General features: G+C 35.6%; 1 protein-coding gene across 21 annotated transcripts in view; it reads left to right on the plus strand.

The window, feature by feature from the left end:
• The window catches only part of ASB3 (ankyrin repeat and SOCS box containing 3), a 107,689-nt gene that overhangs the window by 78,182 nt on the left and 3,293 nt on the right, over positions 1–26,214 (plus strand). For 12 of the 21 annotated variants that reach the window (XM_070234766.1, XM_023618412.2, XM_070234762.1 and 9 more), the window contains 2 exon segments: positions 8,972–9,229; positions 14,034–14,167. In XM_070234766.1, the coding sequence (XP_070090867.1) occupies positions 8,972–9,229; positions 14,034–14,167 (392 nt within the window). 21 annotated transcript variants of the gene reach the window in all.

Below are 26,214 nucleotides of genomic sequence, written 5' to 3' on the forward strand. Positions count from 1 at the left end.
AAAAAAAGAAGAAAGAAGAGTTAAAAATGACTTTATCAAGTAAGGCATTGACTGTGTTTCAGATTATTTACCATTTGAAATTTATATTTACAAGACTTATGAGCCTAAAAATAAAACTTCAGTTTTGTAGATATTTGTACTTTTAATGTATTTGGTTTGTAGCATTTCTTTATGTGAGTCAGAGTAATAAAATTAAAGTCTTAAAAATATTTGTTTTGCTAATCTACCATGATCCTGTGAAGTAGAATACCTGAAGAATTACTGCTGCTTTGTTAGCTTCTGGCCTATACTCGTCTATAAGACTCCTAAGGTTTTAAAATAGATGGTAAGAATAAGGCAATGTTTAAGAAAAGTCATGTTGAGTAATATCTATGGTCCATCCAATAATGGAATAAGTTGTGTGGATAGATGCTATTTTTTTTTAAATTTTATTATTATTATTATTTTTCCCTTTGGTGAGGAAGATTGGCCCTGAGCTAACATCTGTTGCCAATCTTCCTCTTTTTGCTTGAGGAAGATTGTCCCTGAGCTAACACCTGTGGCGGTCTTCCTCTATTTTTTGTGTAGGACACTGCCATAACATGGCTTAATGAACGGCATGTAGGTCGGCACCCAGGATCTGAACCTGCAAATCCCAGGCAGTTAAGGTGGAGTGCACAAACTTAACCACTACGCCACTGGGCTGGCCCCTACATGCCATTGTTTTTAATGACACAAAAGAGGCTACAAGCATACCTCAAATTTCTTTGGCTTTCCTGAATTCACTATTATGGGTTGCTATCCGTGATTTAATTTAAATATCTCTCAAAAGCTTATTTACTAACCTTTTCTGTCTCTACCCCCTCTTAACATTTGCTATATAAAATAGTTCATTTTTATTCTGAATTTAAACTTCCAGTTATATATTGTAGTCTGAATATTTGGGGTTTTGGTTAATCGGAGTATCTGGGACCCACTCTATGCATAACTTTCGTGATTTCATAGAAGTTCGTTGTATACCCCCTTCAGTTTTGTCTTTCTAAACATTTTAGTTTACCTTCACTGAGGCTGTGTTGATGACTTCAGTTGTTTCTTCATTTATCTTTCTCTATACATATCTAACTCCATTGCATTTTATTATTAGGTCAGAATTGAACTTTTTTTTTTATTAGATAAGAACATAATATTTTTGGGTAGTTTGTATGTGTATGTGTCCAATATAATGATAGTCTTTTTTGACCTTCAGTTACCTTTTGGAGGAATGATGTTTTTGGTTTTTCTGGTCCCAGTAAACTTGTACTTCATCATCTTATAAGTGTAGTTTGAATTAAACCATATAACCAAGTGCTCTTGTTAATCCTAAAACACCTTAAAATTAATGTTTTCTGGCCTGAGGAATCAGGTAAATAGAATCCTGTGGGAAAAAAGTGTGAGGGGAATCCTGGAGAAGGGGATCCTCTACTTGTGTGTATGAGCTTGCACATGTCCCGAGTTCACCCCAAGCTCTGAATGCACAGGACAGACCCACATTGTTGAAAACAAGATTTAAACTCTCACCCAAGTCTCAGGCTCACCCCTGAGTGGCATGTTTCCTGAGACCAAACCCAGAGCATCATGGCAAAGGCTTTGAGAACTGAGCTGACATTGGAACCACTGTCTATAGAAGGTGAAACAAAAATTGTAGTCTGAACCTAACTAGGTTATATACCTCCTAAAATAAACAAACAAAAATCAGTATTCTTCAAAGGATTGTAGCAGGACATGGGACCCAGAGTCTCTGTAACATTAACATTCACAATGTCTAGGATACAGTCTAAAATTACTTGACATGCAAAGGATCAGTCAAATATGACCAATTCTTAAGGGAAAAGACAGTTAACAGGTGCTAATCCTGAGATGATCCAGATATTGGAAATAATAAATAATTGAAAGCAGCTTTTATAACTGTGCTTTATGAGGTAAACACACTTGAAATAAATAGAAAGGTAGAAATTCTCAGCTAAGAAATAAAAACTATAAAAACAGAAACAAATGGAAATTTCATAACTGAAAAATATAATATCTGAAATGAAAAATTTACTACATTGGCTCCATGGCAGAATGGAAGTGACAGAGGAAGCAACTAACTTGACTATAGATCAATAGAAAATACCCAAAAAGAAGAACAGAGAGCAAAAAGATTGGAGGGGGTAAAAAAAGAACAGAGCCTCAGGGACCTGAGGGACAATGTCACTGGGTTGGCATTTGTGTCATTAGAGTCCAGAAGGAGAGGAGAAGGAGATTGTCACAGAAAAATTATGTGAACTAATAATGGTCAAAAACTTCCCAACATTGGATAAAGACCTAAGGTTATAGATTTAGGAAGCTTGGTAAGCTGATACAGGACAAAGCCAGGGAAAAACATGCGCAAAAATAAACTCCTGGAAACCAAAAGTACAGAAGCAGCAGGGTGGCGTATGTGGCCCTTGATCACAGACGTGAGTAGCAACCTTCGTTCTTTGCATGTCTTGGAAATTTTGCTGTGGAAAGTGGCCCTGGAGAGCGTAATTGTTTGATGGCTTTACAAGGGCTTATCAGCTGTTTTCTTCTGTGTGGGAACTTGTAATAGGACCAAAGGTATTCTTAATTAGTAAGGTAGGTTTACAGTAATAAAAGTCTTTGGAAGATACTGTTTCTTAATCTATAGGGAAAAAGCTAAAACATCAAAATACCTGTTTTATGAGGGTACATTCCCCTAGTCTTTCTAATTTACTTTTAATTTCTTTGCCTGGGACCCATGGCCATAGACTTAATTTTGGTACATCTTTGCCATTATTATCTACATTGTGGGGAATTTAATTGAAGGGGAAACCTTTACTAAGGGACTAAAAGTTGGTAGCATCATAATCACATATGCTGGCATTTAATGTGTATATATAAAGGAGATAAGTATAGTACATTGCACAATTTTTGGCATATAGTAGAACAGTATCAAGGTTAATTTTCTTCTCGGCCATCCTCTTTATTTAGAAAACAATTATCAATTAGATTTTTGGTCTCTATTTTATATTTATATTAGCTAATGTCTGGCTATTAGGTTGCATGTCAGTCACTGTACATTTAATGTGAAAATCATTTGATTATTTTGAGACTCTGTGTAAAACTTTGCTGATCAAACAAGGAAACTGTCATTCTCCCACCAGGTTTTGTTTTGGTACATCAAGAGGGTAATACAGCCAAGTGTCTAGGGGAAAAAATCAAAATTGAAAAATTTAATTAAAATTTTTTTTTTCCGAGGATGATTTCCTCTGAGCTAACATCTGCTGCCGGTCTTCCTCTTTTTGTATGTGAGCTTCCGCCACAGCATGGCCACTGACAGATGAGTGGTGTAAGTCTGCGCCTGGGAACTGAACCCGGGCCAGTGAAGCAGAGTGTGCTGAAATTAACCACTAGGCCACCTGGGCTGGCCCAAAATTTGTTAGGTCTTTGTTATTTCTTTCAATAAGTATGAATCTTAAATTTGGATTTTCTACAGTCACAATAGCTAAAAATTAATTAAATTAATTAGGATTTCCATTTTAAAAAGTAAGGATAATTCAACATAATTTCTGTTTAAAAATAACTATTGTGTGCTATTGCTCCCTAATGAAACAGTGTCTGAATTTTCTATTTTCCATTTACCAATTATTATTAAGAATTTGAGTTTTGGTCACAATAATAGTACCAGGGAACTTGGCAGACCCCATTTGCCAAAATTAATTATTAGATATTCACATTTTCAGAGATTTGGTAATAGATAATAAGTTTAGTTGTATATATTTTGAAACTCTATTTTTATAGCAACAATGTGTTGTTATAATAATGTTAGTTTGGTATAAGATTGTTATATAAAAAGATTTAATCAACACTTATCTGACTTTAGGTGTTAATGAGTCAAAAACTTCTTTTTTTCTCATTTGTCTGTTGTCTGGTATTTCTCTGAGAGCTAGAAATTTAGTGTTTGTGGCCCTTGTGCTATTGGCCTGTTGTGTTCTACTAAACTTTTATCTATTTTTACAAATAGTACAATGAATATCAAAAGGGGATGGCAGTAATAAATATAAATAATGATTCTGGGTTTTAAGTTTTCCCTTCTTTATTGTTTGGTCAGCTGATTTAACTTTTTAGCGCAGTATTTGCATTCTGAAACATTTCTGGTGGGTGTCCCTTCGAGAGGATGAAATTCCATTTGAAGCAGTGCCCTTCAGCTCTTCTCCCACTCCAAGGCAGGTGGAGTGGTGTCTCCTCCACCACTGTACAAAGTAGGCTTAGTCCTTTGGGACTAAAATGTTAACAGCTGCAGTGATGTGAAAGCCAGCCTTTCAGGGGCACAGTTGAATAATTCTACTCAAATGAGAAAATATAAGAAAAAGGTTCCTTTAACTGGAAAGGGTGAAGGAGGAGGGAAGTTGAGAAATTTCAGGGCAATTTGAACAAATATTAATGCCTTTTATATATGCCTGTCGAAAGAGATCGTGGGTTAACTGACCTGATTTTGTCTGTCTAATTGATACTGTTCATTGTTATCACATTAGTTTTTTAGAAATCATCGTGTCCATTCTCGTCACCGTATCACACATGGGTACATCTGACAAGAGCTAGTGTCTTCATTTTGTTTTCTGCTCATGGCTGAAAGGCATGCAGTAAAACTTAGTATATGGCCTATTTGATAATTCAGCTAATAAGTTGGTTTAGGTATTTTGTTGGCTAATTGAACATAAAATGCTCAAGATGTTTGCCCATTTCTATTTGTTTAAATCTTGTTAACATGTTGAATTTTTTTTACTATGCCTCTTTTATCTGGGCACTGTTTCTGTGCACATTTTCAAACTTCAAAGAGCAGAATGATGGAAAGTATATAAGCCCCCAAATAACGTCTAGACATTGCTTTTTTACTTTTTAAACCTCCCCTCTTTCTTAGTATCTGATGATTTTCACTATTTATATAGCATGCAGTCTCTTAATTTGTCACAGTTAGTTCTTAATATTTATGTTAAATAGGATGGACTTTCTTTTTGATCTCTAGGACTTGAAGACTTTTTCCAATTCTTCATCAGGGCTTGAGAGAGAATTAGTTTAAGTGTTAAGAGAAATTCATGCATCTGTCCATGTAGTTTATATTTTAACCAAAGGTTCTTTAAGCCTCTGAGTCTACTGTTGCTCAATGACATGTAATGATCAAGGTCATATAGAGCACTGAAGTTGCTGGTTTCTGGAGCTTGTACATATACATGAGACCTTCTTAATAGCCTTCTCAGAAGCTCAGGGCATGCTGACAAAGTTTTACGATCCTGCAGTTTATTTTGTGTTCATCATTCACCATATAAATGGTAGTTTTCTTGGAAAAGGGTCTAGAATGTAGCACTAGACAGTTTCTAAGCCTTTGAGGAGTATGGTCTTGTCTCTTCTACCACAAGGCAATATGATAATTGGAAGGAGTTTAGAGCTGGGTTTTCTGAAGTGTGTTTTGTAGAATACTAATACTGTGGATTGTTAATAGATATTACGTGGGATAAAAGGGGTTCTTTAGTTAATTGAGTTTGGGAAACAGAAAGCAATATTAAATAAGTCTTCTGAAGGGCTTGTAAGAGTTTTCCTTATGGTGGTGTTTTATGAATTCCTAAGAGGGGAGTGAGTCTACAAGTTTGAACAGTTTGGAAACATAGGTTTAAACTGTTTAAACATAGGTGAAAACTGTTTAAAACCATCAGTCGGGACTTAGGTTTACAATAAATATACTGTTGTTCCTGTGTTTACAGACTTTTAGGGCATTTTATACTCTTTATTCCACTTTTTTCAGATTAACAATTGGACCCATTGCTTTAATTTTAAAAGTACTTCCTCTGAAAGGTGTCTGGAGGTTGGAGAACAACATTGGAGGATATAATTTGAAAATGTAATTAGCATACTGTTTAAAAATAAGTTCATCCTATATTTCACCCTTTTTTGGTCTCACTGTATACTAGATAGAGTTTCTCAAATACTTTCATTATGGAACCTTTTTTTTTTTCTTTTTTGATGTGGAGGATTGGCCCTGAGCTAATATCTGTTGCCAATCTTCCTCTTTTTGCTGGAGGAAGATTGTCCCTTAGCCAACATCTGTGGCAGTCTTCCTCTATTTTGTGTGTGGGACGCCGCCATAACATGGCTTAATGGATGGCATGTAGGTCCACACCTGGAATCCAAACCTCAAATCCTGGGCAGCTGAGGTGGAGCGCACAAACATAACCACTATGCCACTGGGCTGGACCCTATAGAGCCTTTTTCACATGGATAGTTTTCAGGGACTAGTATTCCATAGAACATACTTTGGGAAACACAGGTCTGGCCTTAAAATATTTTTCAATTTGACTATTTCATGAAGTGTTCAGTTTTCATAGTAGTTAGAAGAGAGACATTTCAGATATTTGCTGTATCATAATCTCCTTTAGATTTTGGTTTGATATTCTTATCCCAATTCTACCAATTACTAGCTCTGTGACTAAATGCAGTTTTTGCATCTAGAATGGAGATAATAACAGAACTTACTTCTTAGGACTGTTGTGAGGATTAAGGCAAAATCTTCTACGTAACACATTTAATGTAGTGCCTGGTACAAAATAAATAATAAAGTTTGATATTATAGAGAATTATACATGTACGTGTTCCTCTCACATTTTAGAGATGCATGGTTTATCCTTTGGCCTTGTTTCTAAAATTTTCTTAGCATGATCCACATGTATATATTGAAATTTTAGTAAGAAAGCCTCCTGGTTTTGTAGTTCTTTCTAAACAGAAAATGACTAGAGAACCTGTCTGTAGCACTTTATCTAACAGGGTGCGTTTAGGGCTTGCATCTACCTTTGTATTCTGTAGCAAAAGTATATCTTCTTTAAGACCTAAATCATTAAGGACTAAAGTATCTATTGTTAGGCTATTGATGGTTTCAAAGTGTTTGAGGGAAGAATTCAACCAATCCCTGCATTGCACAGGTAAACACACATGCCTTGAAAATTGCGGGCTTCTTCAGAATTATATATCCCATTTGTAATGAGGCAGTGCTTTGAACTTTTCTCACAGTTTACCTGCATATTTATTGGCACATGTTCAGCAGTCCGTGTGTAGCTTGTCTGTTCTGTAGTGGAATCGGCAAATAATCACGGCAGGGAAAATAGTGAGAGCTTAGTTAAATGAGGTTAAAGTGGTTGAAATAAATTGGTGAAAACTGTTTAAAACCATCAGTCAGAAGTATATTCTTTAGCATTTCTTGTAGTGCTGGACTGCTGGCAACAAATTCTCTCAGCTTTCCTGTATCTGAAAGCAGCCCAAGGAAAAAATACATACGTACAGGGCTGTTTTCAAGAACAATGATATGAATGATATACTTCTCATCAGGAACAAATAGCAAGATGGTAGGCAGACAACAAAGTTATTAATTTTTATAAAGAAATTTTAGAATTGTAGATTTTTCTTTTCTGATTACTGTGCAAATGATTAAAAGTAAAGAGAATACTTTGTTTAATCATTTACCTAAAGAAAGGAAGCACAAATTGGAGAATAACTGAAATGAGTTAAGTGATATTTTGCTTATGTATATAGTGTTTTAACTACTTTAAAACTTGAAGTTCCATGCATAAGTCCTTGAAGTAATTGGTCTCACATGACAGTGGTTTAAACATTTTATATTTGTTTTCTGTATAATTTTTATGCCTCTATTTAGATTCTATAATACTATGAGTAATGAAGTAATTCTTTTTTGTCTATAGTTGTTTCAAGTAACATTAATACCAATTTCAAGAGGAGAATAATTTTCTTCTTACATGTTTTCTTTCCTGGTTGTCTACATAGTGAACGCGCATGTTTACTGAGCTTTGTTACAGATAAAGTTATATCAGAAACAGTTTTTTTTAATGTGACTACACAGCCATGATACTTGCAGTTTTTGATGACTATATCATATTTTGTACTTATCTGCTTCTGTGTTGGACATTTAAGTAATTACTTTCTTTTTAAAGTCTGTTATAGGTAATACTATGGTTAACATATTTGTGCAAATAGGATATAATTTCTTTTTGATTTTTTCTCTTGGATAAATTGCCAAGATTTATGTTTATTATATTTTAATTTATAGTTTGCTTTATATATCATTTTATTTTACAAATACTTAAATAGTTCTAGTTCTGTGTGCGAGAAAGGTTAAGTAACTTGCTCAGAGTCACACAGCTAGTAAGTGACTGAGCACCTGCCTCCAGTGTCTGTGGTCCTTATAACTGTGCTGTGATCCCTCTTTCGATACATCCTGCCACTTAGCTCTCTCAAAAAAAACTTACACTTATTTTCAATCGATTTAACCACAATTTACAAGTATTAGAGGATAAATTTTTTTTAAAAAAGTAACCAATTTAATAGGTGTAAAATGATATACTTTTATTCTGTAATACTACTTGATAAAGAAGATAATTTAAAAATATAAATCTGTAAGTTAAATTTTTCTTCATTAGAAAGAAAAGCTTTTCTACATGGTTTTTTTTTTTACCATTAGAAATTTAGAAGTAAGAGGGAAATTGGCTACAGCTATTGCTAAAGGAAATGGTATCTTAGAGATTCCTAGAATGAGTCATCTGTCTTTAGGGACTGAACACATTGTTTATTAACTTTGTTTAACAAATATTTTATAGTAGAGATACTTAATTGAACAAAAATATCACAGTTTGAGGAGAGTTTTCTGTTCGTCAATGATAATTTTAAAAATTGTTAATTTTAAATTCTAAGGGTACTACCTGTTCATAGTTGGAAATTAAAAACCACACAGGAGGGTGTAAATTATAGCATAAAACCCCTCTTTCGCCTAGTCTCAATCCACTAGACATGTAAAAACCTTCTACTATCCTGTCTGCCGTTCATTTAGTCTCCAGCTTTAACTACTGTTAACTGTAAGAATTCTTTTTTTATGTAAAAGTCGAACTTCTGTTTCTCTTTTTTTCTTGTGGTGTAGCTGCGAATTCTTTGGAATTGTGAATATTCTTTTGAAATATGGAGCCCAGCTAAATGAACTTCATTTGGCTTACTGCCTGAAGTATGAGAAGTTTTCAGTATTTCGCTACTTTTTGAAGAAGGGTTGCCCGTTGGCACCATGGAACCATATATCTGAATTTATAAAGCATGCAATTAAAGCGCAAACAAAATATAAGGAATGGTTGCCATCTCTCCTGCTTGCTGGATTTGACCCTCTGAATCTACTATGCAGTTCATGGTAAGAAATGCTACCATAGTGGACCTTACCATTTTTGAGAGAATATACTACCTTTGATTTCCTCTAATTTCTTGAGATCCCTGTGTTAAGAGGAGGGGGTGTGTGTGTGTGTGTGTGTGTGTATATGTGTATGTATGTGTGATTTGACTGTAACGGCTAGGTTGGGCTGAAGGAGTTGGAGGGCTGCTAAGAGTGAGATTGAATGTAAGGATACAGCCCTGGAAAAAGGTAAGAGGTGACTGGAAGGGAGTAGAAAGGTATGGATGCCAGTGGACTCTTCTGAGAAGGATATTTTTTCTGCTTAGCCATTCCCGTGCTCCTCTTAAAATGCAGGTGACAGAATAGTTGCAGCTGCTTTAGAGATTTCTGTTATCCCTTAGTCAACTAGATTGAATCCTCCTGTCCTACAGCATTTTGTCTGTTTGAAATTTGTCTCACTTAATACTGATTTCTGCAGCAGTTCAGGATATAACTTGTTTACAGCAGATAGTCTCTCAGAACAGCAGCCCCTACAAGTGATTATATGAAAGTTGAGTTAGGATTTTTCTTGGGCAAAAAGAGGAAGACTGTTCCTACCAGCTCCAGCCTTTGCAAGAGTTCTTAGTGTCTAGATGGGGCCGAGAAGGTAACTGGCGGTGAGAGGACTCTTTTGGCCTGATCATTCAAGTCAAATGAGAAAGTAGAATAAAGGTGTCTAGGAAAATAGAGGACATGGATATTTTATAAAATTCAATGAAACATCAGAAGTCTTCATTTTTATGCTTCATAAACTACCATTCACTAAAATAATATTTAGATGAATACTGAGATTTTGTGTTTCAGCAGAAAAGTGCTTTGATATCTTCTTATTTGAGTTTTTCCTTTCAGAAGAGGTCCTCTTAGAGGTTCAGGTTTAGTTTACATTTCTGGGGACTCCATCTTCCGCCTGGTGGCTTCACCATCTTTAGGTGAAGAGCAGGTCTTTATTTGGCAGGATCCCAGCATCTCCCCCTTTTAGTATGTCTGCCGTTATATGGAGTTCAGGAATTTCACTAAGCGGAGGTTTTATGCTTAGGACTATGATCCCTTTCTGATACTAAGTGTTTCAGATATGTGGTTTGTAAGGAAAAACTGCTTTCTGGTGGGCGATTTGAGGAATATAGCAGTAAAAGCAAAGTTTAGATACACGTTCTGATCTCCACTTTCCTTTTTTATAGTTTACAACAGGTTGAGTCCTTGATTGTATTTACTCCTTTGTCCAGTAGCTGATTAACTCATAGTTATCTGTTAAATGCGCATAGTTATCTGTCAAGTGCTTTTCCATAAAGGTTCACAAAAATCCATTGTATTTTTTAGATAATTGAATGAAATGTGAAGATTATTGACAATTCATTGAGAAATGTCTGATTTTTTAAAAGTTACTTGTGTATGTATATTTGACTTAAATCCCTTTTATATGTGTGTGCACACACACACATGCACACTGTTGAGAGAAAAACACTTGCTAATGAATGCTATATCTAGCTATTAACAAAGCTGTTTGGGTACCTTAAACTTTTTACTTAGTGCGTCTTATTGTTGTATCCGGGCTCCTGACAGCTAGCACCAGTTGCCCCTCTCCATTCTAGGGTTTACTTCCCGGCTGCTGCTGTAAATGCAGCTCAACACGTGGCTGAGGATAGCCCTGACAGTGTGTTCCCTTTCCTCTGCCACCCACTTGGTGCTTGTCCCCAAGGTACCCATTTTCTTCTCAGCGACACTCCTTGTGTTCCTCTACTGAAGGTACTAACTTGACTCCGTACTAGTTGCCCATCATTACTTTCAGCCTTCCTGCTCCATCCTGGCTTCTAGTTTATTTCTTTCTTTAACTAACACTTAGAATACTGCCTGACACAGAGTAGACATTACGTTAGTTCTTTACTGTACTAACTCATTTAATATAAAATACGGTAGATACTATTATCCTTGTTTTACAGAGGAGAAAATTGAGGCACAGAATGTTTAAAATACTTCCTGAAGCTCACACAGCTAGTTAGTGCTAGGGCTTGATTTGAACCCAGGCTGTCCCGTAGTGTGGCTCAAGTCTGTTGTTCTGTTGTGCTGTGTTGCCTTAGCCCTGTGTATCCACAGGGATGCGGTAGCGAATCACTTAATTTCGGGTACCTTAATCCCTTGCCTGACTTGGGGGGATCTGTGCCAACTTGTGTTGCTTCTTCCTACTCCTAAATTAGGAAGAACCTATTCAGAGGAAAAAAATTAAATATTGCCTCTTTTCGTTTCCTCCTCAGCCAACTACATAGACTGCTGGAATAAGAGGGAATTATTTAGCTGTATTCTCCTAGAAGGATTTGTAAAATATACTCTCCCATCCTCAGTTCTGATATAGGCTCCCCTTCCTCCTGTATGAATAGCCCATTTAAGAATTTTTGTGGTAATAAACCACTGGGTGTGTGCTGTATTTATTGAATGTGTTAGGATAGAAAAGAGTTAAGAACCAGTAAACTACAAATTATTTTGAAGTAAATTGTAAAACTTTCAGCTATCTGAATTGAGAATGCCAGTTGCATCATTTTACTCCGAAGGAGTAACTTTAGTCACTTTTTATTTATTAGAAACAATACAATGGAAAATTTCACTTTAGCAATGAAAATGCTTAACATGGTTAAATTTTTGTTCACTGAATCTTTTACTAAATGGATAAAGCCAGTGTTTTCACTGAATATGATAAATGTTTTGCTTTCTTTGATTAAATTTATATTCAAGGAGCTGTTATAAGAAAAATTCTCCCATAAAAATTCCAGTATGTTGGTAAAGTGGATTTTGGTTGTATCTTATTTATATCACATGTAAGTGTGTTGCTTAATCTTTGTCATGTAAATTATAAATGTCTTTCCTAGGTATTGCTTGTCTTAAACAGTCTTAAAAAATGTATCTAGCTGAATAATTGCCTGTCACATGTAATCTACAGAGTTGAAATATATTTTCAACTTTAAATGCAAGACTAGGTGCCTCCCCCTCAAATGTAATAGGTGAATAATAGAAAGTAAATGTCATCCGTGCATTTAGTTGATTAGCTGTCACTCATTTATGATTGTACAACTGCTTGGTCAATGTAGTATAGTAACAATACATTTTTAGTGGCACTGTCAGCATTGGTAAAATAAACTCAGCAGTTTATTAACTAAAGCTGTATAAACAGATTTCTTTCTCCTGTGTGTTTAGATAGCTGCATGAAAATGACTTTGTGTTTAGTCACAGTGAGACTTAAAGCACATTAAAGCAGAAAAATGAAACCGTTAAAAAAAGAAATATGGGACCAGAACCAAGTAACCTTTGGTGTGGGTTTCCTGGAAAATCAAGGCAATTGTTTGCCTTTGAATATATTTTATCATTTCATTTATTCTCAGCGTTTCCTGAGAAGTTGTGCTTTCACTGAGAGCTTCCTGAGGAGTGAAATGTTTTCCCGAGATGTTTGTGCTGCACTTGACGCTCTTCCTTCTTTATGTCTGCATATTAGAGAATTAAGAATTTGGGAAACAATTTTCATAATCTCTAATCTGTCGTTTCAAGGATACTCTGACCCTGACATTCAATAAATAGTTGTCTTTGAGATAACTAGTGTATTATTTGGTTTCTTTCCTTTTTTTTTTCTATTTTTTTCCTTCTTTAGTCCTTGCTCAGTAATGTCTCCTAAAAGGCAACCTTGAAAAGAATTTCTATTTTTGAAATAATTTTCAGAGGCCCTAATCATTTTATTTTTCCTCAAACAATGTACTGATAGGGAAGTATCTAATTGAGTATGGGATGGGTGATTTTGTTAGAATTTAGAGTTCTCTTTAAGCTCTGACCAAATTTCGTGTGGTCGATGTTATAAGGCATACTGAAAATGTAACACTGAAAGTTTCAAACTAGTTTTAGTAATATCAAATATTTATATAACATTTTATAGTTTTAAAAGTGTGTTTACTATATTGTCCTATATTATTTTCACAAACAGTTTCCTGAAATAGTCAGGTTAAGTGTTATTCTCACTTTTGAGACCAGGATCTAGAGCTTAAAGATTTTAGGCAACATATTTGTAAGTAGTAGAGGTGCTATTACAAATCAAAACTTTTCTTAGAGCAGTGCCTTTCCATTAGTATCCAAATGCTTATAAACTTTTGGGAAGTCTCTTTTGGGTGGGTTGGTAGGAAATCTGACATTATTTTGAAAAAACAGAAGGAGAAGTGTTTATCTTGAACGCCTTTGTTCAGTCCTTAAAGATCAAAGTTATTCTGGACATCCTTTAAAGCTGAATCTATAATGGGGAAGGTTCTTAGAGGAGACCAATTGTACGTCTCTGGGAGTTGGGTAGAAATGAGTCATCTCTCTCATATACTCTGTTCAGGTGTAGCTGTGGCTGTTTGGGCTTTATCCTTTCAGGACTGTTAAATTATATGTCTGTAAAGATCCCCAATCTAGATTTGGCAAGATGGTCCACTTGGGAGGAGATGATGGCAAATCCACTGATGACACTGATGCTGTTTCCGTGTTTTCTTACCACTGCTGCTGGGGAACCGGAAGGAAAGTTCTTAGCCTCTACAAGAGTAGAAATTCCTTTTGTCATCTATTGGACAGCTACACAGAGTCAATTCACTTTCCTGTAGGAATCTGTAGATTATTCATATCCACTAAACTTGCCTTCAGTTACACGAGTATTTTCTGTTGCAGTTTTCTGTCTGCCTTCTACATTAAGATGTTGTAGGAGTAGGTATATGGTTTGTTTTCAGGTTAAGCCTTTGGTATGTTTTGTGTCTAATGGTGTGTTAACATCTTGCTAATATAGGATTGACTCAGTCAGTGATGACACCCTTATCTTCACTTTGGAGTTTACTAATTGGAAGAGACTTCCTCCAGCTGTTGAAAAGATGCTCTCTGCTCATGCCTCAAACTCCTCTTGGGCTCTACAGCAACATATTGGTAAGAAACAACAATTTTAAAACACACTTTACTACTTTTTCTTCTCTTTTTTCTCTAGCTATGTTGTAATTTTAAGTGATGAGTCTTTGGAGAACATATATTAAATTGAGCATCATTTGCATTTTCTTTATTTGGGGAAAGGACAGTGAAGGGGATCATAATAATTTCCTCCAACAAAAATTATATCTGATTTTGTAAGTTTACCCGAAGGAGCATATAAAGAAAAGCAGGGGTTTACTGATACTTTTATTTAATGATATACTTTTTAGTAAGGATTATATAAACAAAAGTGAATCTTGAAAATCTTATTAGTGAATATTTAGTTTGTGGTTAGAAAAATGCTAAACTTAATTTCCTCTTTGGATTGTATATGGATTTGTGTTCCGTCTTTAATATTTGATCATCTCTAAAAGGAAATATTACCATCCTTTATTTATACCTGCCCTTACTGAATGTATGCCAGTGTGTTGGTATAATATGACTATGGAGGTGAGCTAGGTGAAAATTCTGTGAATTGATTGATATTTTAAGTGATTGTTTTAAAACAAATTCTCAACTTACCCTCACTTATTAAACAGTTTTTAAGCTAGTTAAGAAAATTAAAGAGCACGCAGTAGAAGATTTTACGTAAGGAAGCCAATTTAAATTGAACATAATATATGCAAAGGATTCTTTACTTATTCAGATTTATTTTACTTTCACTATATTTTGTTCACCAGATTGTATGTCTTAAGTTGGGAGAGTTATTTCTTTGCTCCTGTTTTTGCATGAAATGTAACTCTTCATAAAACATGTTGAATACATTTTTAACAAGCAAACTTATGCATATGTAGAAATGTGTCTTCTGATTTCCTGGAAAATTACATTTAAGTAAATTTTCTCAATCAAAAACAGACATTCAGGAAAATATACTCTTAAACTGAGGTGCATTCAAACTGTTAGAGAGGTTTCTGTTGAAGAAAAAAAGTAATCTGGTTGAAGTCTCTGAGCCTTCTAGTACAGAATTTCTTTAATGATAATGTTGGAAAATTCACTTGCATGTAATTCTTAATATTGAGAATTGCATCTGCTTTCACTAATTATGTGTCTGCAGTAGTAGAGAACAAATATCTATTCAGAACAGACAGAATATGGGACAATGGATTTGGGAACAAAAAGTCAAAAGAGGGAGCATATGCCAAGTGGGAAAATTATTGCGGCATATCAATTAGTAAAGATATGTGAGAGTTTACTCTGAAGGCTTTAACATATGGCAGGTTTGTCCAGATGAAGGTAAAAACTGCGCATGAGTACATTACTCTGCAGTAGACTAAATCTATCAAGGGCTTCTTGTTTAATTAGGCACTAGGTAGAGCTTGTGTAGGGTAATAATCATCATCTCTTAAGAGGATTTTATTTTGGCTGAGGATTTGCAAAAGCCTGTCTCAGAGGTATTAATATAGCTAATGCTTTTCTGGTATATTTCTGTAGCCAACACGTCTTTTCTTGGTTCTAGTCCCATATATCCAACTGCCTTTTGGACATCTCCATTTGATATCCCATGTTTTGACATATACAGAATTTGAACTTGTCATTTTTCCTACAAATCCTGCTGTTCCTTCTTACCGTTTCCTGGCTTAGGGGGTGAGATGGTTTGGGAATGCGGTTTACGAAGAAAATGAGTTATCCCTGGCAGCTGTTTGCTATTTGTCTCACCCGTAGCAGTGGTGTTTAACAGGGATGATTTTGCCCCCCAGGGGATGTTTGGCAACGTTTGAAACATTTTTTGGTTGTCACAACTGGTAGGGTTGTTATTGCTGTCCAGAGGAGAGAGACGAGGGATGCTGCTAAAACATCATACAATGCACGGGACAGCTCCCCACAACAAAGAATTATCTGGCCCCACGTGCCAGTAGTGCTGAGGCTGAGAAACCCTGATCTCATTGAATCTTGTGTTGTCCAATCTTAGGAAGGCCTTTTATTCCTATCTTGGAAAGGCTTTCTAACACCCTTCTTATTGCAAACTACTTAGGAAAAGCTTGTATTGTTTCTCCTAATTATTTTGGTCTCTCAGGGCATTCTTCAGTGGTTCCTCTTCTGCAGATAATGGGAGCCATTACGATGCTGGATTTTAAATAAGGCTAGGAGGAAAAGATATGTCCACCTATTCACTTGCTTGAGTTTCAAATGGGATTATGATTCTCTCCCTTTCTGTAGTTTATGGCTCTCTTGATGGACCCAGCTCGCCTTTTTTCTTCAATTTTCACAGCATTCAGTTTCTGCCTATTGCTCATCTGTGCTCTTCCCTCCTTTATTTGGATTTTCAGCTGCGGGATTTCTGGTAAGCAGAAGCCTGGCCAGAGTTTTAACACCAGTGAAAGCGAGCCCAGAAAGAGAACTCTGATTACATCTCTAAATGTATGACAGTCTTACTTTCATCCCACTTGCTGTAATAACTTATCATGGTATTAAAAACTACGTTGTCAATACATTCCTTTAGGTTTTTGGAAAAAGATGCTTCTCGCAGCTCTACCATCATTAGGAAGGCCCTAGATAATTTTAGCTTCCTAGCTCCTTTAGGCGTACCAGTATCTATCCCAAGGGAAAGATTTTCCCCATTTTTTTATTTGTAAGCTCAGTTCAAGTCCTGGAGATGTCATGTACTTGGTCAAAATTCTCCTCTCCTCACCCTTTTCCTCCCTAAGGAAATAGCAACCTCCATTGGTAGTTTACACATAAAAAAGGTAACCAGTCCCTTGCTGCTCATCTTCAGATTTGTCTTTAAAAAGTTTTTAAAAAAATGTATGCCAGGTTAAAAATTTATACCAGAAAAAAAATGTATACCAGGTAAAGTATCCTGACTGGTTGGAGATTTAATAGCAATTTTTTGACTATGTGCCTTATATATACCTCTTAGAAACATCAATTTAACCACATAGCAGTAGACGACTTCTTCTTCTTCTTCTTCTTCTTCTGTTTTTGGTGAAGAAGATAGGCCCTGAGCTAACATCTGTTGCCAACCTTTCTCTTTTTGCTTGCGGGAAGATTGTTACTGAGCTAACATCTGTGCCAGTCCTCCTCTACTTTGTAAATGGGATGCTGCCACAGCATGGCTTGACTGGCAGGTCCACGTCTGGGATCCGAACCAGCAAAACCTGGGCCGCCAAAGCAGAGCGCCCCAGGCTGGTGTTGACCAGGCTGGCCCCAACTGTAGAGTTCTTAATCAAAAAATTCTCCAACCCCTGGCCAGCTGTCCAAGATCAAGTCTAAGTAGTTAAATTCTTGTGGATGAAAGCACTTGGCTTTAGTTCATCCTGCACCTTTAATGATTAAATATGTGCAGTTCTATCCAGAGTGTTATACTCATGTGATTCTTAAAAGGGCCCCAGGAAACTCTTGATCTATTCATTTCAGTGTTCCTCTGCTTTATTCTAAAAAGGATTTAAAATAGTTTATACATGTAGATTATCACGTGTTAAAACCAAAGTTTCCTTTGAAACTGAGTAGTGCTCCTAGTTTTGAACAATGCTCCCTCCTCACGTACTCTTCAAGATAAATCATTTGTGGTAAGTGCAGCAAGCTAACTGGATGTGCCAACTTATTTTATGAGATTATTATAACAATACAAGTAAAAATTGTAAATACAGTTAAAAATTGGGAAATAACTACTAGAAACAATTTAGGTTTAGGAATAAGTGGTCTATAATCCTTTCTGGTAATAATTTTTTTCTAGCTTTATTGAGGTATAATTGACAAGTTGTGTAAGTTTTAAAGTGTACCTTTCTGGTAATAATTAACTAGTATTCCAGTTGTCTACTCAAGTCTATTCTAGTTTAAGGTAATAAAATGTAACAGTTTTAAAAAGAATACTTGTTTTTCTCTTTTCTATATAGCAAGAGCATGTATCATGTTCAAAAGTGGTATATCATTAAATCGTTAAAATGATGGGAGGTGGGGCACAACTTATTTCAGACTGATGGAAAATTTTAACTCCTCTGCAACTTTGACTCTCTTGGTAATAAAATGGTGCAGGTTCTGTATGGACATCCGGCAGGGTAAAATGGTGAAAGGTGAGAGCTCTGGAATTAAATGGACCCACCTCTACTACTTTCTAGCTATAGAGGAATTACTTATACCTCTGAGCATTCGTTTCCTCAGCTATAAGAAGGGATGAACCTGCCTCACATCATTTTCACAATAGATTTTGTCATTGTGGCAGAGACAGACCCCAGTTCACTGAGTTCCATTCTGTTTCCCTCTTCCTTGGAACACAGGAAGACTGCATTTTTCAGCCTTAATTGTCATGTGATTGATGTGAGTGGTCAAAGCATAGACTACTGGGTATGAGTTCTCTGTGCTCTCACTTCCCTTTGTGAGGAAATCTGAAAGCTATGTTTGAGATGGAGGTGACGCAAGATGGAGGTAACTTGCAACACTGAGTTGTCACTGCAGGACACCTGTCCTGGAGAATCACCTGACTTGAAGAGGATTTTGCATGGGCAAGAAATAAACCTTTGTTGGGTTAAGACACTGGTTTTTAGGATTTCTCTGTTATCACAGCACAACATAGCCTGTAACAAAGCTAAGCCATAACCAAATCTTGTCTCAGAGTCAGTGACCAAGGAAAGGTCAATAAAAGCTACAAATAATGTAGTAGTATACTTTGTAATGAGTATTTATGTAAATGTTCTGTGGTGGAATAGCTCAACTACAACCCACTTGCTCCTTATTTTGAACATTGATTTGTAAAACCCCAATTTGCAGTTTTTAGATAAAATATCAGTAAACTGAAAGGTCTCTAAGTTTGGTGGGGACTGGGCAAATATGGGGAGTAAAGAGTTGCCTTTTTAAAACTACGGGATAAATTGTGCATTGTGTCTAGTCACAGGGATTGTGCCTAGAGAATTCATAAAGCTAAATATTTGGTGAGACTTAGAGCCCACTATTCACAGTGGTTTTTAACTCTAGAGGCATTTCCTCTGGATATTAATCTAGATGAGGCATTATCACTAAGAACCCCATCAGTAATTGCCTTTCATCTTCAAAAATTAAACATGTGATCTTCAATTTGTAGAGTAGGACCCTTTTGACCTCCCAGATACCAGCCATGTTGTGGGCCTTCACAACTTCAGCAGAATCATGCCTTGATTAACAGTATCCTGCAAACTGCCCTTTTTGTTAGATTTAAGAGCCAGATTTAGTTTTTTTAAATGAGAAATTATTAGTTAACCTAAAATTTTAACAAGGTTCCATCTGCCCATTTATAATTTTATCTTCGTATAGCCTCTTAATCCAAGTGGCTTTTGGGTGTGTGTGTATATGTGCTTGGGTTATCCTTACTAAAGTAGGCACTAATGGGTTGTATCCACGTTTACTGGGACATTTGGAAAACTGTTTTGATATTGTCAGCAGTCTGTTGGTCTTTAAGAGAGGAGAAAGTGTAGCCCTAGAGCAATTAAAACAGAAGTTTTTTAAGTGTACTAAGTATAGGTCACCAATTTTATTTGAAAGCCCTTCCTACTCTTCCCAGATATGTACTGCATTGTATGTATGCAGGCAGACCCCTGGGACAGGTATATCCCAGTTAAAACAAAACAAAATTGTTTTCTAGATCCAAAATATCTATTTTAAGGTGGAAAGTCAGGACAGAAGCTTTAGCCTTGATAGCTCGTTCATTTGAGAACTTTTAACCACTCATTCTGTAATTTTAGTTAATTCCAAATGTGGACCACAGGCAGAAGTCTTCAGTGACGAGAAGCTATTGTGTAAGTATTTCTGTAGGTGGGCATTTACAAATCTAGTTGTTTATGTTAATTAATTCTTTAGTGAGGGATTCTTTAATTACGTCAACTATGTATTAGACATTGATTTAGAATCTATGAATGAAAAAGTAAAGTGAACATAGTTCTTTAAGTAGTGCAGTGACTAAAAGCAAACGATGCAGGGTCATGGCAGAATTTTCTTTTTTAAGATGAGAGAGGCCTGAACATGTTTTATAGCTCAAGGGGTCTCAGTGTGTAAAAAAAAAAATTAGATAAAAGATTTGGAGATAAAAAGTGATAATTTATGTAATAAATTTCAGATAAGCCAAAGAAAGGTGGGATTAGCCTTAAATAGTCCCATTCCTTTGAGAAGGAGAAGAGAGATGAGGAGGGGTGGTTATGGTATAGTTTGAGGATTAGAAGTTCCAAGAAGGAGAGCCTGGAAGATCTCCTGTTTTTACTTTGAACTAGGAGGTGAAATCTTGCTAAGGAGGAGATTGAAGTGAGAGTTGCGTAGAGGAGTTAATGATTTAGAATGGTTGTTGTGGGAAACTAATTGGGAACCAGTGAAAGATTTGCTAAACAACCCTGGAGGCCTAGTGAAGGTTGGAGATGGTACTAGATCATATGGTTATATGATCATCTTTCTCCCAGAATTTCTTCACTTTCTCTGTATTGGAGTGCAGAAGGAAAATGGTTAGATTGATCCTGGGGATTGTCAGAACAGGTACGGAAGAACTGAGGATGATAAAACAAAATAACGTAAGTGATGGGCCCATGGAATCCAGTCTAGATAAGGAAAGAAATGAGAAAGGAAGGAACTTGGTAGACTAGATGGCAGGAGTCAGGGGACCTGATGTCTCAATGACATTAAAGATTGTAGTGGGGAAAGGGAGAGCAAACTCTGGAAGGATAGGAAGTGCTGTATGTTGGACTTTAAAAACAGAAAAACATGGGTCTAAAAGTGGTGTAGAAGAACTGTGAGAATGCTAAAATTGCCTTCTAGACCTCGTGACAGGTGTGACAAAGTGTAGAAGAAAGAGAAAATTCTGTTTTAGAAATTGATCAAGGAAGTAATTTCCTTGGGAATGAGCTTCTGTGAGGATGAGAGATGAAGAGGATGTTCTGTATAGTGTTCTAGATGTAGGTGAATTTGCTTATGATAGAATGTGGATTCCTGAGGACTTTATGGAAAGGTTTTGGAGGAAGTTAAAATTTGCTTTATAATATTGAGCTTAATTTTTTTCCTGTTGTCTCAGATTGCTGTGTTATACTTCCCTAAACAAGTTAGGAAGATGAGGAATGGGTTTTTATTTCCTGAGAGACTCTGAGACCATGATTCATTCTTTCATTTGATAACCACAGGAAAATACTTAGGCTAGATGATTTTACTTAATTTTCAAATATTCCAGCCTCCAGAGAGGAATCCTAAAGGTAGGAGAGAGAAAGATGAAGTTGCCTATTAATGATTAAGTTCCTTTTTATTTTATCTTTCCTTTAATAGTGAGGTTGTAGTTGTAAAAGTTGAGCTTTTATCTTTTTTTTCCCACTTGGCATACATGACCCAAGGACTTGTACTTATGTATCCATATAGGTTAGGTCAGTGTTTCCCACAGTGGATTGCATGGCGTTGACCGTGCAGCCACAGTGAGGGTGTGCTTTAGTGAATTGTAGTTCATGTGTGATTGTTCACTGGACCTATGATTACATCATCCAATTTTAACGTAAACAATTCTCAAAAATTGGTTAAGTGGCTTAAAAAGATTTCTGCAGAGTAATAATGTTTTTTGTGGATAATACTAAAGGTTCAAGTGAACCAACAAAATAACCATAGAGCTGCGCTCATGTTCTTTATCAGATAGCCACGTTATGCGATAAAAATGACGACCGCCCAATCTAAGCTGACAGGAGGTTCAAAAATAGCCAAAAAAGTATTTAAAATATAGTTCACCTTTACTAATGTTAACACTGAGCCTTGACCTTAGTATGTTGTATACCTTGAGATTTTAGGTAATGAAAAAAATAACGAGCAAGACACTCTAATCTTAAGAATCCAGAACATGAAGATAAACTCTGAGATGTTTTCCATCAATATTTAAGTAATATGATGCTCAACCCATTATTTCTACAAAATTTACTAGACATAATGATAATTGCTTAGAACTCTTTTTAAGTTTTCTTATTCAATAGTGAAAAGACAAAAAAATCACATACCATTGGGAAAACACATGTTCTTGCTGCCACAGTTAAAATGGCTGAAAAATTATGGGGGCAAAGTAAAATGCATTCCTTGTTAGCAAATATTGTTGAAAGGAGCATAGAAAACATTGCTTAAGAGTTAAAGAAAAGAGTAAAAAAAAAAAATAACCTTGCAGGTAGGTTATACTAAGTTGGAAGAAGATATATTATAGCATGTCTCAGCTTAGGGTATTTGTTAAGCTCTGTTTCAATAAGAAAATAGACTTACTTTTGTGAGAGCCACTAAAGGAAATGTGTACCAGAAAGGATATATTTTCTATTAAATATATAGTGCATTTATTATCACTCATTTAGTTTTGGAAAAGCTAGATAAGAATGACTGCTGATGGAGTGGCTTATTTTTCTGTAAATGTAAGGAAATGGAGATAACATCATACATTAAATCAGTTTATTGCATCATTAATAGTCAGGCTGACACAGGAAAGGAGTTGAAACCAGAATTGCACAAAGTAGTACTGTTGTGGATAATTTTATAAAAACATGACCTTTAAAATATGTTAGAGTCTTTGTAGTACTTTATAGTGAGATGGGAGTGACCATAATTATTGTTTATACACAGAGATTTACTCATTATCTTGTGACACAATATATAAAAAAGTCCTTGAATTTAAAAATGAATTGTGTACTTTTATTTTGCAAAAATACTACTGTTCCACTTTTCTTAACCTTTTTTTCCCTTGGTGATAAACAGTTACCAGTAGTATGAAACCTAGTACATATTTTCTAAAAATTCCGTTGATTTAAAGTAAAGATGACGTTTTAACTGAGTGAGAAAGAAACTGCTTTCTGAAAGAAACTTTGCTATGGGAAGATGATTTTGAAAACCCATGCTGGGAAATATTTTAATTGATATATATGTTCTATTCTTGCCAAAACCAATGAGAACTCTCATATTGACACATTCAAAATACTTGGAAACAGTTTCCCTGGGTTTTGAATGCATTTGATGTAAAAGAGTTAAACTTTCTAATTAGCTTATAAACTGATCGATATCAGGAAAAATAGAAATTGACCAGATGAATTTTGGTAGAAACTTTTGCATAATTGGTAGGTGGGGTGGGATAGTACCCTAACTAGTTCAGCTAGGCCACCGTGTACGCCTCCCATTGGAACCTACATGCTTTTGTGAGATGTTTTCAACTGCGTCAGCCCTTTTAACCAAGTATCAAACTGGACCTAGAACCAGATCCTGGAATAGCCAAGTCGCTGAGAATTAAATTAATAAAACGTAGTCAATCACCTTGCTCTTAAAATATTATTATTAATATATTTACTAAAAGCAAAAAGTGTTTTATACTTTTAATAAAGTTATTTAAAATAGATCTTATTTCATTTTAGCTTATTCTTTTAATTTTGTTTGTTTTATAGTGCAAATACTGTTAATTTAGTAGTATACGCTTGTAATTTATATGTAAGTAAATATCCATGCATTGTGGTTATCTACTCAAAGAGTTTTCACTAATTGAGTGTGCAGTCAAAACATTTGGAGATCACTAGATTAGATGGTGTCTAGGATCTGTGCGATATTTTGCAGTTTATAAAATACTTTTGCAAATATGTTCTAACTTGAACCTCATCAACAATCTTTTGATGCAGAGAGATGTCATTATGTCTGTTTTATAGATGAGGCATTATGCCCGTTTTATAGAGGAGGAAATGAAGGTCAGAGTATTTAAATGACTTGCCCACAGTATCACAACTAATTAATAATGGCTCCTTAACTCCAGCACAGGTCTAATTACTAGATGGTACTCTTTCCATTCTTTCCATTCATTGCTGTTCTACTGGTCATTCTTCAAGTTTTGATTTCTTGCCCTAATCTATTATTTATTTTTCAGAGTCCTCAGGTAGTTGCTTTTTGTATTTTGTCTAGAGTTTTTAGTTGTAATCAATGGGAGAGAGAGACTGTAGAAGTAAATTAAGAAAGACTAGGAACAAAAAGATGGAAGCCAACCAGAAAGAGTATATTAATGATGAAAATATAAACTGTAGTAATGGCCCAAAAGTTGAATGAATACATTTGATGTGGAAAACCATGCAAAGGACCCCTAGAAATACAGTTTGGGCAGATAGATCATTTGAATATTGGCATGAAGGGGGGCTAGAGATGACTGGTTATGGAAAATATAGATAGTGAGGATGTATGATGTGCATGTAGTTCTGTGCTATAATAAAGCTGGCATTAGTAAGTTTAATGAATTAAGAATTGTGGGCTTTATTTTGATCATTGTTTTGATTTTAATAAGACTTCATATAACAGATAGCCTTCTATTTTGATTGTTCTGTCAGTACATATAACAAAATGAACAAAATTGAAGAACTCTATATAGGAATGAAAAGTTAGAGGTTACTTGTCTGCTAATAGATCTATGGATAAACCAGGTTTAACATACTAAATTGAAAATGATTGGGTCAGAAAGGTGACTTAAAAGTGTAACATGGTTTCATATATCATTTTCTAGGCTATGATCAGTACCATAATCCAGAAAGAGAGAGATTATTTAACAAATTAAAATCTGGTTTTAACAGGTTTTCATGAAAATATGTTTTACATACAGCTTCTGGGCTTTTTCATATTATAAATTCAAGGCATGATTGGATCGTCTCTTAGCTTGGTGGCAACACATCTGGAAATACTATGCATCACTAAAACTTTCATAGGAATTTTGCGTGCTTTGAAATATTGCATATATGATTGTAAAATTCCCTTAGTGTTCACTGGCATGTTAAACTAAGATGGCACTGATGGGTATGTTATTGTCTATGTTAATAATCTACAGTTGAAAGACTCCCTCGGTTCAAATGAATACGGTTCTTACCTCTAATTGTTCATCAGGCCAGTGATTTATTGTGCTCACAGGAGGAAAAACAAAATGGTCCAATTAAAATTGGAAACACTATCTGAAGTAACTATACCTTTCCTTTTTAAATTATCAAATGGAAAGATCTTCTGAAACTTATGATAGTTTCAGTGATTTAGAAGATGTTAGAGAATTATTTTGGCCTTATCACAGTTTAAAGAACTGTAGACTTGGAATCAAATCACTTGGATCTAGTATCAGCTATGTTGTTGATGTACAGTGTCAACATGGACAAGTTACCTAAGCTTCCTATAACAAATGTGTACCAGTCCAGTTTGGCTTGATTACAAATGGTTAAGCTTCCACACACATATTAACATAAACAAACGAATGGGTTTTTTAGCCTTAAAGACAGGGCTACAGTGGTGTAGTCAGATGACCTGGAAAGGCTTGTCAGTGCTGCAGAAGGCTGTGCGGCAACCAGAGGAACTCGCCTCAGTCAGCCTGAGGAGTTTGTAAGTCAGTGTAGTCTGTTAAATCAGAGAAGCTGGAGAAGCATTAAGGATCTCTTAGTCCTGAGTGAGCAACTCTCTTTTAGGTTGCACAGCCATCTTTTATCTTCCTTCTGTGTGTGTAATAAATATCTACATTAACAAGAATGTGCAGAATGAAGAGATTTCAATTTAACAAGATGCATATTAAACCCCAGCTGAATATAAGTAAAAATTCTCTTAACCATCCTTACTTTAACCCGTGCTCTGCAGTCCTGTCATTTCCTCTCTAAGTTTCGTCTGACTGTGCCTGTGGCATGCTCAGTGTTTGCAGCTGATAGGCTACTCTAGTATGCCAACATACTTTTGTCCCTACCAGCTGAGTCGTGTGCTTACCAAGAATCAGTATGCTTATTTCCAGAACTTTTATTACATTTATGCATACCCAGTGACCAATTATTAGAACCAATTATTGTTCCTGATCTCACTGAGTAGGAGGGCTTCCTTATAGTTGACATGGTCAACCTACGTGTTGAAGTTGAACCTGATTACTCCCTTGGAAAACTAGGAGGGCTTGGGGTTTTGGCATGTTCTCCATACCTAGTCCTGTTAATCCTTCCAATGCCCCTTCTACCTGTATTTTCCCATCGTAGAAGTGAGAATGATGATCTTCCTTTAAGTTTACAGAAAAGGGTAAAATTTAGACAAGATATGGATATGAAAACACTGGAAATAAATGTGCTGTGTATTGTAGA

The sequence above is a fragment of the Equus caballus genome, chromosome 15, assembly GCF_041296265.1.
Source record: "Equus caballus isolate H_3958 breed thoroughbred chromosome 15, TB-T2T, whole genome shotgun sequence".
NCBI lineage: Eukaryota > Metazoa > Chordata > Mammalia > Perissodactyla > Equidae > Equus > Equus caballus.